Source organism: Chlorocebus sabaeus, chromosome 16 (assembly GCF_047675955.1).
Source record: "Chlorocebus sabaeus isolate Y175 chromosome 16, mChlSab1.0.hap1, whole genome shotgun sequence".
In the NCBI taxonomy this organism is placed as follows: domain Eukaryota; kingdom Metazoa; phylum Chordata; class Mammalia; order Primates; family Cercopithecidae; genus Chlorocebus; species Chlorocebus sabaeus.
This window is the reverse complement of record NC_132919.1, coordinates 40,388,403-40,402,975: the sequence shown is the minus strand read 5'-3', so window position 1 is coordinate 40,402,975 and position 14,573 is coordinate 40,388,403. Positions and strand designations below refer to the sequence as shown.

Below are 14,573 nucleotides of genomic sequence, written 5' to 3'. Positions count from 1 at the left end.
TTAACATTTAATACTTACCTTTTTTTGAGATGAGTTTCATTGAAAATATCAAAAGCTATCTCCAAGTGAACATTAATTTACTAGCCATCAACCAACTTTGCACAAAAGCCTGTTGTCTATGACCACCAGAAAATAAGCAGCATCTACAGTTTTTTAACCACTTTATAACAAAGTAGAGAAGCTTATCTTTCAGATGCTAGATCCAACCCCCCACCGTCATTTACCAAGTTACATACACAAATGCCTTATTCTCCCCTTTTGCCTTCCCCTGAAGACTTTTACAATTAACAATAAAAGATGGCTAATACCATTATAGTGCCTTTTAAGAACTTTTAATTTGCTAACACATTAATACAAGAGTCAAAATCTTATCTTACTTAACAATTTAAAGATTAACTGATAGACCCAGTTAGAATCTTACATGAAGAGGAAAAAGGACAACCATGCATAGTTTTTTAAAAAATGTTTATTTTTTCAAAGAAAAACGGCAATAGCCAATTGGAAACCTACTTATTCTTCAACTCCAATTTTGTTTTCTTTAAATTTAGAAGTGACTTACTGATTTACTATTTTAAACAAACCCCCCCTTTCCCCTTTAAATGTTTACCATCTACTCGTGCTGAATCCTTCCAAGGAGATTGCTCCAGCGTTTATCTCCAGGTCCTCGCTTTGCTCCTTTTACCAAAAAACGCAAAACACAATTCCATCGTGCATCTTAAGGGCTCCAATCGTCAAAAATAGGAAAAAAAAAAATCTTTGGAATAGCCAATTAAGTTGAATAAAAAAATCCACACGAATGCGGTTTGGTTGGGGCAGGAATCCACTCCTATGTTCCTGGTAATCTGATCCCGCTCCATGAATCCTGGTAATTCATCCTCCCTATCCTATCCACATTATGATTTGAATCCAATGATCCAGCTCCAAGGATTGGGATCCAGTGAGCCCTCTCCAATCCAAACCTTTATAACCAGCAAAACCAAAAAAGAGGAGGCAAAATGTTAGATACTGTAATCAAAAAAGGTTTCTGGGGAATGATGAGTTATGTCTGTCATCAGTTTAACAGATGCACATCAATAACTATCAAATTCCCCAAAACAAGTTTCTGAATGGTGTTCAGATAAATTTTAGAAACTTAATCATCATAGAGACTAACTGGAAGAAGCATTTTGTATTTACAGTTCAACTGATAATGCCAACACTTGTTACTGTACAGCGTATTACAGGTTTCGTGGTTGCAAGAAGTTACGTAATTTAAGTTTACTGGCATTGCTACCCACCTAAGTCTAAAACTATATCTAATGCTCCCATTTGCAATTTAATTTGTAAATTAAAGTCTTTTAAACATATGAATCAATTATGAATATTAGTTTAAAGGGGAAGGTGAGACTTAAAAAAAGTATTCCCAACTAGATTATCTACACCAATACATTGGAACTCTATATTTTGCTTTCATTTTGTCTTAAAAAAATGAAATAGCAACGCTCTATCAGTCACACAGAGGACATGCAGATTTAGCAGTATTGATATTATACTCTATCTTGTTGGATTTAAAGACACCCTGTACCCACATGTACACCAACAGCAGGTCACACATTAACAGTTGTAACTAAGCACTGTGACAAATTAGCCAGTTCTTCCCACATTAGTCCCTATTAAAACAAAAATGGGGGGAAGGGAGCAAAATAAGTTGCTACAAAATGGGCAATACAATTTTGCCACAATTGCCAAGGTTTAAAGAGCAAAGCAATTGTAGCTAAAGATAACTGAATAAAATGTTTGCAAGTGTTTTAAGGAAAATGTATATAATCATTTTTAACCCCTGCCTTTTAGTATAAGGTCAATACTGCCAATTTCATCTGTGACAATAGCACTTGGAGTCATACCATTGCCTCCATTATTGATCTGATCCTCCTCAATCCTCCTTTTGACAATCCTAAAATGATTGAAATGTGCTCCACAATCCTTAATCCAAAGCATTCTTAATCCATCTCTTCAGATATGTCTACAGAAAGACACATGAAAAGCAAGATAAACATAAGAACTTCCCCAGGTAAGATAACCACAAACACCCCCAACATCCCAGTTCACACAAACCAGGGCAGAATAGACATTTACACAATATCACAGTCTGAAGAGTATGGAGTTAACTAAATTTAAACAATCCTGTCTATGACATCACTTAAAATACAATTTATCGAAGACACGAGGGGAATGTAGATGTTAGGAGCAAGGGGATATTACAAGAATGCAATTCAACACTTTAGCCCATTCTGAACAAAACAGTTTGAATTAAAAAATGAAAAGATTGTACTGAATAAAGGAAAACTGTATACAACATGGGTTCTACAAAAAGTGTCACCAATCATCTTATGTACGAGAGCGAGATCTGCTATGACGGGGAGAATAGCGTGGTGATCCTCTGCTTCTCCTTGGGGAGTAACTGCGACTCCTGCTGTTGCTTCTGCTACGGCTTCTGCTACGACTACGGCTTCGAGATCGAGATCTTCCATAACTTGGACTTCTGGGCCCATCAACTTTAACCCGGATGTAGGCAGTTTCTCCCTATTGGATAGACAGAACTTTCCATTGAAAGATCTAAGCTTTCATCTATCTTCAGGCATGCTGAATGCATACAATGTAACTACAACCAGAAATCTGGCAATTTACTTGGACACCCTTGCCTGAATTCTTACCTTCAAATTCCACTGTTAAGACCACTGTATCCAATTCTGGTCAAAGAAAAGAATAAGCGTATAACCTACCTCATGAGATCTAAACTTAGTGTTATCCAGTTTTCGAACTGCATAGGTCATATCTTCTTTCCGTACAAACTCCACGACACCAGTGCCATCTCGGTAAACATCAGCATAACATACATCACCTGCTTCACGCATGTGATCCTTTAAATCCTGCCAACTTCCACTTGGAGGCAGTCCTGAAAAAGTGATTTTTTTTCTTAGTATCAATTATCTTAAATTTCACGTTAAGCTGGTAAGGTGCATTAGGACAAAGAGTACTTTAAAATACTTAATAGGTGTACTTAAGTGATACCAGGTAAAGAGTTGGTAAGATTCTGGGATCCAGAGTCCAAAATTATTTGTAACGGATCTTCGTATCTAGTACCGCAACCTAATTTGGTAAATCACCACAGCAGCAATCCTCGTTTATTAAATTCACCCAAAAACTAAAGCAATTTAAGACCTAGCATGAAAAATTTGCAATTGTTAAACCGGTCATGCAAGACAAAAATTTTAGGTAGCTTCCGTCCCTTCACATCAATCCACACAACCAAGTACACTCACCAGAGACAACCACTCTGTTTTCAGACCGCCTGGATGGGGGGCCATAGCGACCTCGGGGAGCTCCGCCACCTCCACCCCCGCCGCCGCCTCGGCCTGTTCCACGGCCGCTTCGAGGAAACTCCACCCGCAGACGGTACCCATCGTAATCATAGCCGTCGCGACCATACACCGCGTCTTCCGCGTCTCTGCAGGGTCGCAGAAAGTAAAAGGCATGAGAAAGACCAGGAGGAGAAGCTCGCTCAGTCGGGAACCCCCCGCACATGCGCACCCAACGTGGAAGAGCCCACATGCGCCGCATAATAGGAATGGCCCCTCCCCCACCCAGAAACACGCCAGGCTCCCAACCACTACACCAGCCCTCAGCGCCTCAGTTTCCCGCTCCAGCCTGCGAATGGGCTCCGGGGACGTCCAAGGCGAGGCGCCAGAGAAGCCACACCAACTCAGCTCCTTACTCGACTCCTGCATGGGCGATACAGTCTCGCCCCAACCTCTCTAAGAGCCCCCGCTTCCCCGTTCTCTACGTTAAGGCCTTGGAGCCTTCCCCGACTACTCGGACCTATTTCCTCAAGGCTGCAAGCCCCATGCCGCCTCACCGCGGGTCCTCGAACTCAACGAAGGCGAAGGGCGGTCCCCCGCGGCGATTCTTGAGGTCGATGTCGCGGATAGCGCCGTATTTGTAGAACACGTCCTCAATGTCCTTGGTTCGGATGTCTGGAGGTAAGTTACCCACGTAGATGCGGCAATCGTTGTTCCCTGCGGGGCCACGAATCACACCACCTCCCGACATGGCGGTGACGAAAAGCGCGGACTCGAGAACAGGCCTTCCCACCAAGCCTAGCGCACCGCAGAGCGAGCCCGCAGCGGCACCACGTCTCCCGCGGCCCCTCCAAAATGGCGCCTTTATCAGCTCGGCGCACGGATATGGGGGGGAGACAGAGGAAGAGAAGCGGAAGGAAACAGCGATTCGACCCCAACACGCACGCGCGGGAGCGCAACGGATGCTGCGAGGGATACGCGCAACGCACGCGCACGCACGCGCGACGTCACCCTCCGCACGAAGGGGGAAAAAAAGTCCCCCGCGTTCCCCTCTTGGGGTGGTTTGCGAATAGAGTGAGCAGCCGTTTGGTAAAAGTTAAATAAAGAACTCTCGTTAAAGGAGCTAGTCATCCAGGTCGGGTCTTGAAGGACAGTCAATTTCCCCAGGAATGAGGAGCTTTGAAAGCAACTGGGCGCCTTCAAAGGACTGGGTGAAACCTAGCCTAAAGCCTTGTCCCACCATGCTCTGCGGCGATAACGGCCTTTGGCGGGAAAGAGACTCGGAGGCGGGGCTAAAGGGGGAGGGCTCGGGCGGTTGCTCCGGAAACCCGGATATCTTCGTAGAGTGCGTCTAGTCCAGAGCTGAGATGCCGGTGACTGAATGGAGAGCTGGGTCGTTGGTTTGTCTTCCCGCCCCTGCTGCGAACAGGCTGTGGCTGCTTAGACAGATGTGTCTAATTTAGCGAAACCGATTTAGATTCCTTAATCCTTTTCATTAAGAACCGTTCCACCTTCTCGTCAGAACTTTGCATAGCTGAGTTCAGCACTCCTTGTGCTAGTCGCAGTGGGCCCGTACCCCGACCTTTCAACGTGGTACCCGCCAACCAGAAGGGGTAACAGTACTGCTTCTGGGACCCACACCTCTTTATCTCTTGTTAATCGCCTATCCGTGGGACTAGCGCAGATTGCCTGCAGAATGAATTGTTTCCGTTGTTTCCTTTTAAAGAACGAGAAGGAAGAAAAGGTGCGTGTGTGCAGTCCTTTTTTCAAAAGTTTCCTCTAAAAGTTACTGAAATTGAAAATACCAGTCCTCCCAGGTAATAAAATGGAGCGAAATGGATGAGAGCCGTAACCACTAGAGACCGCGGTTGCTATTCAGGACTGTGATCCTATTTGCCTGCGGCATTGGGAGATAACATTTTACTTTTTTTTTCGACATCTGCAATCTGGATTTTTATGTGAAATCCTGGGATTTTTAAACGTCGCTAATGAATTCAAATTAAAATCAGGCTGGGCGCGGTGGCTTGCGCCAGCACTTTGGGAGGTAGAGGCGGCAGATCACTTGAGGTCAGGAGTTCGAGACCAGCCTGGCCAACATGGTGAAATCCCGTCTCTACTGAAAAAACAAAAAATTAGCCGGGCTTGGTGGCGGGCGCCTGTAATCCAGCCTACTCGGGAGGCTGAGGCAGGAGAATCGCTAGAACCCTGGAGGTGGAGGTTGCAGTGAGCCGAGATCGCGCCATTGCGCTGCAGCCTGGTCTACAGAGTAAGACTCCTCCTAAAAAAAAAAAAAAAGGAGAGGGAAACAACAGCAAAATCAAATCCTGCAGTTATAAATTTGCGATAACAGATCTACACCCTGATTTTCAGGGATAATTTTCTTCATGTTATTTACAGCAGTCCCTCTCCGCAAGGATGTGAGGCAACTTACAGAGATACCATAAAACATTATTAAAAGTAGATGAGGCTGGGCGTGGTGGCTCACTCCTGTAATCCCAGCACTTTGGGAGGCCGAGGCGGGCCGATCACCTGAGGTAAGGAGTTTGAGACCAACATGTCGAAACCCGTCTCTTCTAAAAATACAAAACATTAGCCGGGCATGGTGGCGCATGCCTGTAATCCCAGCTACTTGGAAGGGTGAGACAGGACAATCTCTTGAACCCTTAGGAGGTGGAGGCTGTAGTGAGCGGAGATCATGCCACTGCACTCCAGCCTGGGCGACAGAACAAGACTCCATCTCACACACACACACACAAAAACTAGAGGAATGGGAAAATAAGGGGTGGATTAAATGAAATAAGCATAAATTACTATACAAAATGCCTGCAGTGAAAGCCTGTTGAATTTGTTGAGATAGACTGCAAATTTTACTTTAGTCTTAGCAGAAGTCGCGGTAAAGAAGGGTACACCAGTATTGCGTATTCAAAATCCAAAGTGCCTTTGGGATAAAAATAAATAGGTCATTCAGGAGAAGGACATGTTTTCTTAATTCTAAAAGCTGATGAAATGTATTTTACAAATGTCTCTCGGTGACCCCAAAATACATATTCAATTTGAAATGAGCAGGGATGCTTGGTCTTGTGTCTGAAGATCCTCAGTATATCCACAGATGACCTTTGGTAATCCTTGAGCTTTCTGTAATGTTTTCCAAAATTATATGCATGTATGCATGTACAAAATTATATGCATGTGCGTACTTTTTTCTGGGAAGAGGATTTGAAATTTTAATCAACTTCTTAAAGGAGTCCATAGATCCCAAAAGGGAAAAGAACTTCTGAAAATTGTCAAGGGAGGGATAGATTGCCTATCCTTCAGACCATCCTTCAAGTATATATATAGATGTGTGTGTGTGTGTGTGTGTGTGTGTGTGTATATATATTTTTTCTTTTTTTTTTTTTTTTTGAGACAGAGTTGCCCTCTGTCACCCAGGCTGGAGTGCAATGGCGTGATCTCAGCTCAGTGCAACCTCTGCTTCCCTGGCTCAAGCCATTCTTGTTTCTTGGCCTTCCGCGTAGCTGGAATTACAGACATATGCCACCATGCCTAGCTAATTTTTGTATTTTTAGTAGAGACGGGGTTTTGTCATGTTGGCCATGCTGGTCTCAAACTCCTGGCCTCAAGTGATCCTTTGGCCTTGGCCTCCCAAAGTAGTGGGATTACAGGCATGAGCTCCCGCACCCGGCCAATTTTTTTCTTTGAGACAGGGTCTTGCTCTGTCACTCAGGCTGGAGTGCAGTGGTGCAATCACAGCTCACTGCAGACTCGACCTCCTGGACCCAAGCCATCCTCCCACCTCAGTCTCCTACGTAGCTGAGACTACATGTATGCACCACCACTTCAGACTGATGTTTGTATTTTTTGTAGCAATGGGGTCTCGCCATGTTGCCCAGGCTGCTTTTGAATTCCTGAAGTCAAGCAATCCTTCCATCTCGGCCTCCCAAAGCGGGGGGATTACAGGCATGAGTCACTTTGCCTGGCCAGAGCCTGATATGTTTTTAAATGAGAAAGTGACCAAAAAAGATACTATTTCAACAAATCTACTGTTTCTAGCATTGTTTTATTAAGTGAGTGGCAGAAAAGAGGAGAGTTTTTAAAAACTTGCAGCCTGTTGATTCTTTCATTCAACAGTTATTTGCTGAACACATTTATGTTCTTTTATCCATCAATTTAAATTTATGCAGGCAAAGTTTCTGTTAATGATAAGTCAATGATAACTGAAGTAATAACTGAAATCCATAGTTTATAATTGAATAGTTCATTTTAAGAAGGAATGAGACAATACATAGGTACTTTTAATTTCAAGGTATTTTCATTCCAGAAAAATATAACTGAATTTGCTTTGTTTGTTTGTTTGAGATGGAGTCTCACTCTGTCATCCAGGCTAGAGTACAGTGGCAGGATCTCGGCTCGCTGCAACCTCCTCCACCCAGGTTCGAGCGATTCTCGTGCCTCAGCCTCCCAAGTAGCTGAGACTACAGGCATATGCCACCACACCAGGCTAATTTTTGTATTTTTAGTAGAGATGGGGTTTCACCATGTTAGCCAGGCTGGTCTCGAACTCCTGACCTCAAATTATCTGCCCATCTTGGCTTCCCAAAGTGCTGGGATTGCAGGCGTGAGCCACCACACCCAACCTGAATTTGCTTTGATTTATTCTTGTCTGTCTAATTTAATGCAGTAATTTCTGATTTTGTTCAGTTCAGCACAATACAAAGTAGAACTTAATTGAGAGTGAATAGGACATTCTTATTTCTCCACTGGCATCTTTTTTTGTATTTGAATGTAACCAACTGTTCTGGAATTGATGATGAAGTCAGTATATGGTAGGAAGAGTCTTGACGGCTGTTTTATCAGGTCTCCCAGGATGGCGTTAGCTTGGTGATGATTACAATTAAGGATATTACCAGTTAACCAGAGTTAACATATTTCAGTCCACAAGAGTAAAACATCAAAAAAGCAAATAAACAACTTATTTGGAAATAAGAACAAAACAAGGTGAATCATTTTGAGGGATATTTCATTCAGATCCTGAGACCTGATAAATGATCCCTGCCCCCATAACGAAGTATTTCTCTCCAAGACAGATAAATTCACAGCACCTGAATTCTGTGTCTCTGTACCCTGGACAGTGCTGGGTAAAGACTGGCAATTATCTTTCTACAGACTAATCTTCACACAATTCTCTAAACAGTATACTAGATGGTTGATTCCTTTTGTGCTGAGCAAATTACAACCACTTCCAGTTTTGCCTCCTGAGATTACATCCTCATCTTAATTGGAGTTTGAGGGTTTTCTAAACTCCTTAGTTATACATTCACTGCCAGTTTTATGAATTGCTCCCACAACCAGCGGATTTATTAAGCATGAACTTTACCAACTTCATTGTCGGAAGCAACCTAATTTTTAACACTATCGCTGTTTAGTAAAAGTTACTTCCTCCAAGAGAAATTTTTTTTTTTTTTTTTTTGAGACGGAGTCTCACTCTGTCACCCAGGCTGGAGTGCAGTGGCGTGCAGTGGAGGTCTTGGCTCACTGCCAGCTCTGCCTCCTGGGTTCACGCCATTCTACTGCCTCAGCCTCCTAAGTAGCTGGGACTACAGGCACCCACCAACATGCCTGGCTAATTTTTTAAATTTTTATTAGAGATGGGGTTTCACTGTTAGCCAGGATGGTCTCGATCTCTTGACCTCGTGATCCGCCTGCTTCGGCCTCCCAAAGTGCTGGGATTACAGGCATGAGCCTCTGCACCCGACCAAGAGAAACTTTTTAAATACTTTTGATTCAATCCAGTAATCTCAGGAGGAGACTTTTAAAAGTTCATGGAAAATGTGTTATGAACAATCATGCATGGATTTGAAAAATTTTTTACACCAAAATAAACTCGTACTAACTTATTATAACACGTATGAACAGCATCTAGTTTGATGTACTAAAAAGAATAAGACATATGTTTGAAAAGAGCCCCTATCAGAGCAACATGTATTCTGTTAAAATTGAAGCAAGGATGAACATCAAATTTATGATGAAACTTGGGTGAAAGAATGGTGAAATCACTAATTCTTTACAAAAAGTTTATGGGCACAATGCCTCAAAGATATCAGTATTTTATAATTAGAGAGTTAATTTTAAGAAGGGATGAGACAGTGTTGAAGAGGAAGCCTGCAGTGGTAGCCTACCCACATCAATTTGCAAGGAAAAAAATAATCTTTTCATGCTTGAAGGCAATAACGTATACAGTGGCCCGTTTTCAAGACAAAATGCCTTACATGGGCATAGGTCAGCAAACTACAGAAGAAACAGGACATACTGGGCTGCTGCTTGGATAGCTGATGCCTGCTTGTCGCCCTCCCTCTTCCCCAACACTTCTCCTTCCCCCTTTAGTTGCCTTCACCCAAACCGAAAAAGTTTAGTCTAAGATGAAAGTTTACTAGTCTGCAAAATAGCTCACTTTGTCTTCTCTTATCAACCTGCCTAGCTACTTAGGTCATAAGTTAAATACTTGAAAAGCCCCTGAGCTAACTAGGATTGCAGTGCATTGTGGGCTGCAATAAAATGCAGCAAGACACCTTCCCCCCCCCGCAAAAAACAAAACAAAACAAAACACCTAAAGCCCCTACCCAACAATTAATAGGCAATGTCTGGGAAGATTGTGACCCCATAGTACTCAGCCTATGAGAAACCGGGGGAGGGACCTGCATACTAGGGGATAAATTGCTTGTTAAAACTATGTTGGGGGCCAGGTATGGTGGCTCACGCCTGTAATCCCAGAACTTTGGGAGGCTGAGGCAGGCAGATCATGAGGTCAAGAGACCATCCTGGCCAATATGGTGAAACCCCATCTCTACTAAAAATACAAAAATTAGCTGGGCGTGGTGGCGGTCACCTGTAGTCCCAGCTGCTCGAGAGGCTCAGGCAGGAGAATCACCTGAACCTGGGAGGTGGAGGTTGCAGTGAGCTGAGATCACACCACTGCACTCCAGCCTGGTTGACAGAGTGAGACTCCGTCTCAAAAAAACCAACTATGCTGGGGGCTGGCCGTGGTGGCTCACACCTGTAATCCCAGCACCATGGAAGGCTGAGGCGGGTGGATCAGCATATGTCAGGAGTTTGAGGCTAGCCTACATGGCAAAACTCCATCTCTACTAAAAATATAAAAATTATCTGGGCATGGTGGCAGGCACCTATAATCCCAGCTACTTGGGAGGCTGAGGCAGGAAAATCACTTGAACCTGGGAAGTAGAGGTTGCAGTGAGCCAAGATCGTGCCACTGCACCCCAGCCTGGGCGACAAGAGCAAAACTCCATCTCAAAAAAATAAAATAAAAAACTGTGCTGGGTGTGCCTGTCTATCAGACACCCAGTCTTGCAAGAGTGTCATTAAAAGTCTCACTTTCACAGTTCTCTGGGTCTCTGAGTCCATTCTTTGGGTTTGGATGGGTAAGTTTGTTTCTCACATACTCTCAGAGAAGATGACCAACAATAGCAGAAACCAAAGCCAGTACTATAGACATTGCAATTGGTTTGGCTCACACAATTCTAACTGAAAAATTTAAGCTGAGCAAAATTTCCACTCAAAGGTTACTAAAACTGCACACCCAGATGAGCTGCACACAAGAGCAGAGCTTTCCATGGAGATTTTAAACAAGTGCGATCAAGACCCTGAAGCATTTTTTTGAAGAATTATAACAGGACATGAAACATGGTTTTACCAGTACAATCCTGAAGGCAAAGCACAATCAAAACAATGGATACCAGGAGGTGGAAGTGGTCCAGTCAAAGCAAAAATGGACCAGTCCCAGAGCAAAGATCATGGCAGCAGTTTTTTTGGCTGCTCAAGGTATTTTGCTTATTGACTTTCTGGAGGGCCAAAGAATGATAATTTGTGCTTATTACAAAAATAAGCAGATAGGCTTATTATGAGAAAGTTAGCCAAAACTTTAGCAAAACAACAATAACAACAAACTGCCCAGGAAAGCGTCACTGGAGAGTTCCCCACCATGACAATGCTCCTGCTTATTCCTCTCATCAAGCAAGGGCAATTTTGCAAGAGGTTTGATGGGAAATGATTAGGCATTCACCTTGCAGTCTTTATGTGACCCCTTCTGATATCTTTTTGTTTCTTAATCTTTAAAAATGTGTAAATGACACCCTTTAAAAATAATAATAATAATGTGAAAAGGGGCTGGCGCAGTGGCTCATGCCTGTAATCTTAGCACTTTGGGAGGCCGAGGCAGATCACTTGAGGATCACTTGAGGTCAGGAGTTCAAGACCAGCCTGGCCAACATGGTGAAACCCTGTCTCTACAAAAAATACAAAAAATTAGCCAGGCGTGGTGGTGCACGCCTGGAATCAGCTACTCGGGGGGCTGATACAGGAGAATCGCTTGAACCCCGGAGGTAGAGGTTGCAGTGAGCCGAGATCGCGCCGCTGCACTCCAGCCTGGGCGACAGAGTGAGACTCCATCTAAAAAAAAAAAAAATTTTTTTTTAAGTGAAAGAGTACGCTGACATGGTTAAATTCCCAGGACCTGGAGTTCTTTAGGGGTGGACTAAATGGCTGGTATTCTACTTACAGAAGTGTCTTGAGCTTGATGGAGCTTATATGGAGAAATAAAGTTTTTATTTTTATTTTTTAATACCATTTTTTTCCATAGACTTCTTGAAGTTCCCTCATATTAGTGTCAGCATCATACTTTATCCTGGAAATGATTACTTGGGGGGTGGGAGAAGAAAGAAATTCAAAGAGTTAACTGCTGTAAGAGCTGAAATCACGAGACACAATTTTTCAGTGATTTGCTTACTACTCAAAACTCCACCTGTGGTGATAGTTACAGAACTGTGCATATATTTAAAATCATGGCATTGTCTACTTAAAGCAGATGAATTGTATGGTATGTAAATTATAACTCAGTAACTTTTTTTTTTTTTTTTCAAATGACTGGGGGAAAAAATACCTCTGTATCTCCACAGTCAGAAAAATCTCTCTTCAGTACCAGTCCTCGAAAGGCATTATTGGGAGTGGGGGAAGTCTAAGAGTAATTTGTACTGAAATATGGCTTTCCTAATCTGGAAACTCTGTTTCCAACATTTGTTGTGCCAATCCCTACTGTCTTCTGAACGGATAATTCTTATTTTTACTACTAGGTAAAAAGACACTTAGAAAGGCTAGGCTTACCACTCGATTCCACTGTGTACAGGAGTTTACTTCCAGAAACAATTCAGTTGCAAGATTCTCTGTTCCCTTACTCCACTTGATTCAGGGATAAATATTCCCTGAAAAGGAAAGAAACCATGTCTTTTAATTTTTCATTTATATTTGTCTCATCTTCCCTAGTAAATTATATTGAGGACAGATTTCTGCTGTAACTCCCTTTATTACCAGTATGTTATCTGTTAAAATGAATATTATTGACTGTTTACTGACTGCTCTTTGAAAAAGGTGGGAAGTTAGGTGAGCAGAATGTTGTTTCCATGGAAACTTCATCATGTTACTGTCAGTGAATACACACAATGGGTATAAGGATTGTTTTTTATTTCTTTTTTTGGGACAGAGTCTGTTGCCCAGGCTGGAGTGCGATGGTGCAATCTCAGCTCACTGCAACCTCCACATCCCAGATTCAAGCAATTCTCCTGCCTCAGCCTCCTGAGTAGCTGAGATTACAGGTGTGTGCCACCACGTCTGGCTAATTTTTTATTTTTGTAGTAGAGATGGGAGTCTCACCATGCTGACCAGGCTGGTCTCGAACTCCTGACCTCGTGATCCACCCGCCTCAGCCTCCCAAAGTGCTGGGATTACAGGCGTGAGCCACTGCACCCAGCCTGTTTCTTTATTTCATGGTATAAAAAGGATGGCCACCTTTTAAGCCCAAATAACTCATCTAATAATACAGTCTTAGTAATCTTATTTCATGACTTGCCCACCTCATTCTTTCATTCATTTTGTTTCATCTTTGGCTAATTCTTTCCATCTTTATTGTCCCATTATTGATAATAATAGAATATGATTTTGACAGGAAACAGCTCTTAAAATGATCTATTATGGGCCAGGCGCAGTGGCTCATGTCTATAATCCTAGCACTTTGGGATGCTGAGGCAGATGGATCACTTGAGATCAGGAGTTCAAGAGCAACCTGCCCAACATGGCAAAACCCCGTCTCTAGAAAAATACAAAAAATTAGCCTGGAGTGGTGGCAAGTGCCTGTAATCCCAGCTACTCAGGAGGCTGAGGCAGGAGAATCACTTGAACCCGAGGGGTAGAGGTTGCAGTGAGCTAATGTCGTGCCACTGCACTCCAGCCTAGGTGACAGAGCAAGACTCTGTCTCAAAAAAAAAAAAAAAAAAAAAGATGATGAAAAGATGTATTTTCACCATGTTTTTCTTTTCCTATTACTACTCTAACTTTATGTCTCCTCTTTCTATCTAGTTCTTTCTTTTTAAAATCAGACTCCAATTCAAATTGTACATTTCCTAATTAGAGTAAGTGGCTCTTTAAGATCCTATAAAAACATATTGCAGGCATACTTTATTTGCTAAAAATGCTACCTTTGTTTTTGTAATTTTTTTTTTTTTTTTTCGAGATGGAGTCTCGCTCTGTCAGGCTGGAGTGCAATGGTGCAGTCTCGGCTCACCGCAACCTCCTCCTCCTGGACTCAAGCAATTCCCCTGCCTCAGCCTCCCAAGTAGCGAGGATTACAGGCACACACCACTGCGCCCAGCTAATTTTGTATTTTTAGTAGAGACGGGGTTTCGCCATGTTGGCCAGGCTGGTCTTGAACTCCTGACCTCAGGTGATCCACCCACCTCGGCCCCCCAAAGTGCTGGGATTACAGGCGTGAGCCACCATGCCTGGCCGTTTTTGTGATTCTTATACAAATCACAAATATGTGAGTCCTATATAAATGTTAGCTTTCTTTATTAATAGTGATGGTGGTATTCTATGCTACTACTACTATCAAGTATGTTAGAAAATTAATTTTGACAAATTTTTTAGTTTGAAATTTTGAGTATGTGACAGTTTTTTCCTCTTTACTGTTGTAAAAGGTATTCCAGATTAGGTGCGCTAAAAATCTCTCAGAATTACTTTTGTATATTTACTTGCAGGACCATCGCAGAGCTTATTAGACTGAGAGCACTGGGTCAGCAAACTACAGACCTCTGACCCATGACCTGTTTTTTGGAATGCCCATGAGTTAAGAATGTTTTTTATATTTTTCAGTGGTTAAGAAACACACAAAAA

At 42.8% G+C, this 14,573-nt stretch overlaps 1 protein-coding gene across 2 annotated transcripts; it reads right to left on the bottom strand.

The window, feature by feature from the left end:
* Positions 1-448: 448 nt before the first annotated feature.
* SRSF1 (serine and arginine rich splicing factor 1) lies at positions 449-4,337 on the bottom strand. 2 transcript variants are annotated; one of them, XR_005238715.2, is made up of 5 exons: positions 3,896-4,204; positions 3,303-3,487; positions 2,763-2,935; positions 1,884-2,562; positions 449-959 (listed from the first exon to the last, which is right to left on the bottom strand). XR_005238715.2 is itself a non-coding variant. In XM_008011337.3 (4 exons), exons 1-4 carry the CDS (start codon positions 4,087-4,089, stop codon positions 2,368-2,370), a joined length of 747 nt encoding a protein of 248 aa, XP_008009528.2. In that variant the 5' UTR covers positions 4,090-4,337; the 3' UTR covers positions 449-2,367. The 2 variants fall into 2 exon arrangements, 1 of the variants encoding a protein (XP_008009528.2); XM_008011337.3 differs by having other exon boundaries at positions 449-2,562; positions 3,896-4,337.
* Positions 4,338-14,573: the final 10,236 nt, after the last annotated feature.

What these genes read in the sequence shown, in the direction of transcription:
- SRSF1 (XM_008011337.3), bottom strand. Translation starts at nt 4,089, where the DNA reads ATGTCGGGAGGTGGTGTGATTCGTGGCCCCGCAGGGAACAACGATTGC. An exon ending in GTTGAGTTCGAGGACCCGCG is followed by an intron (nt 3,488 to 3,895) that starts GTGAGGCGGCAT and finishes GCGACCCTGCAG; the next exon opens with AGACGCGGAAGACGCGGTGT. An exon ending in CTAAGTTTAGATCTCATGAG is followed by an intron (nt 2,563 to 2,762) that starts GTAGGTTATACG and finishes TCTATCCAATAG; the next exon opens with GGAGAAACTGCCTACATCCG.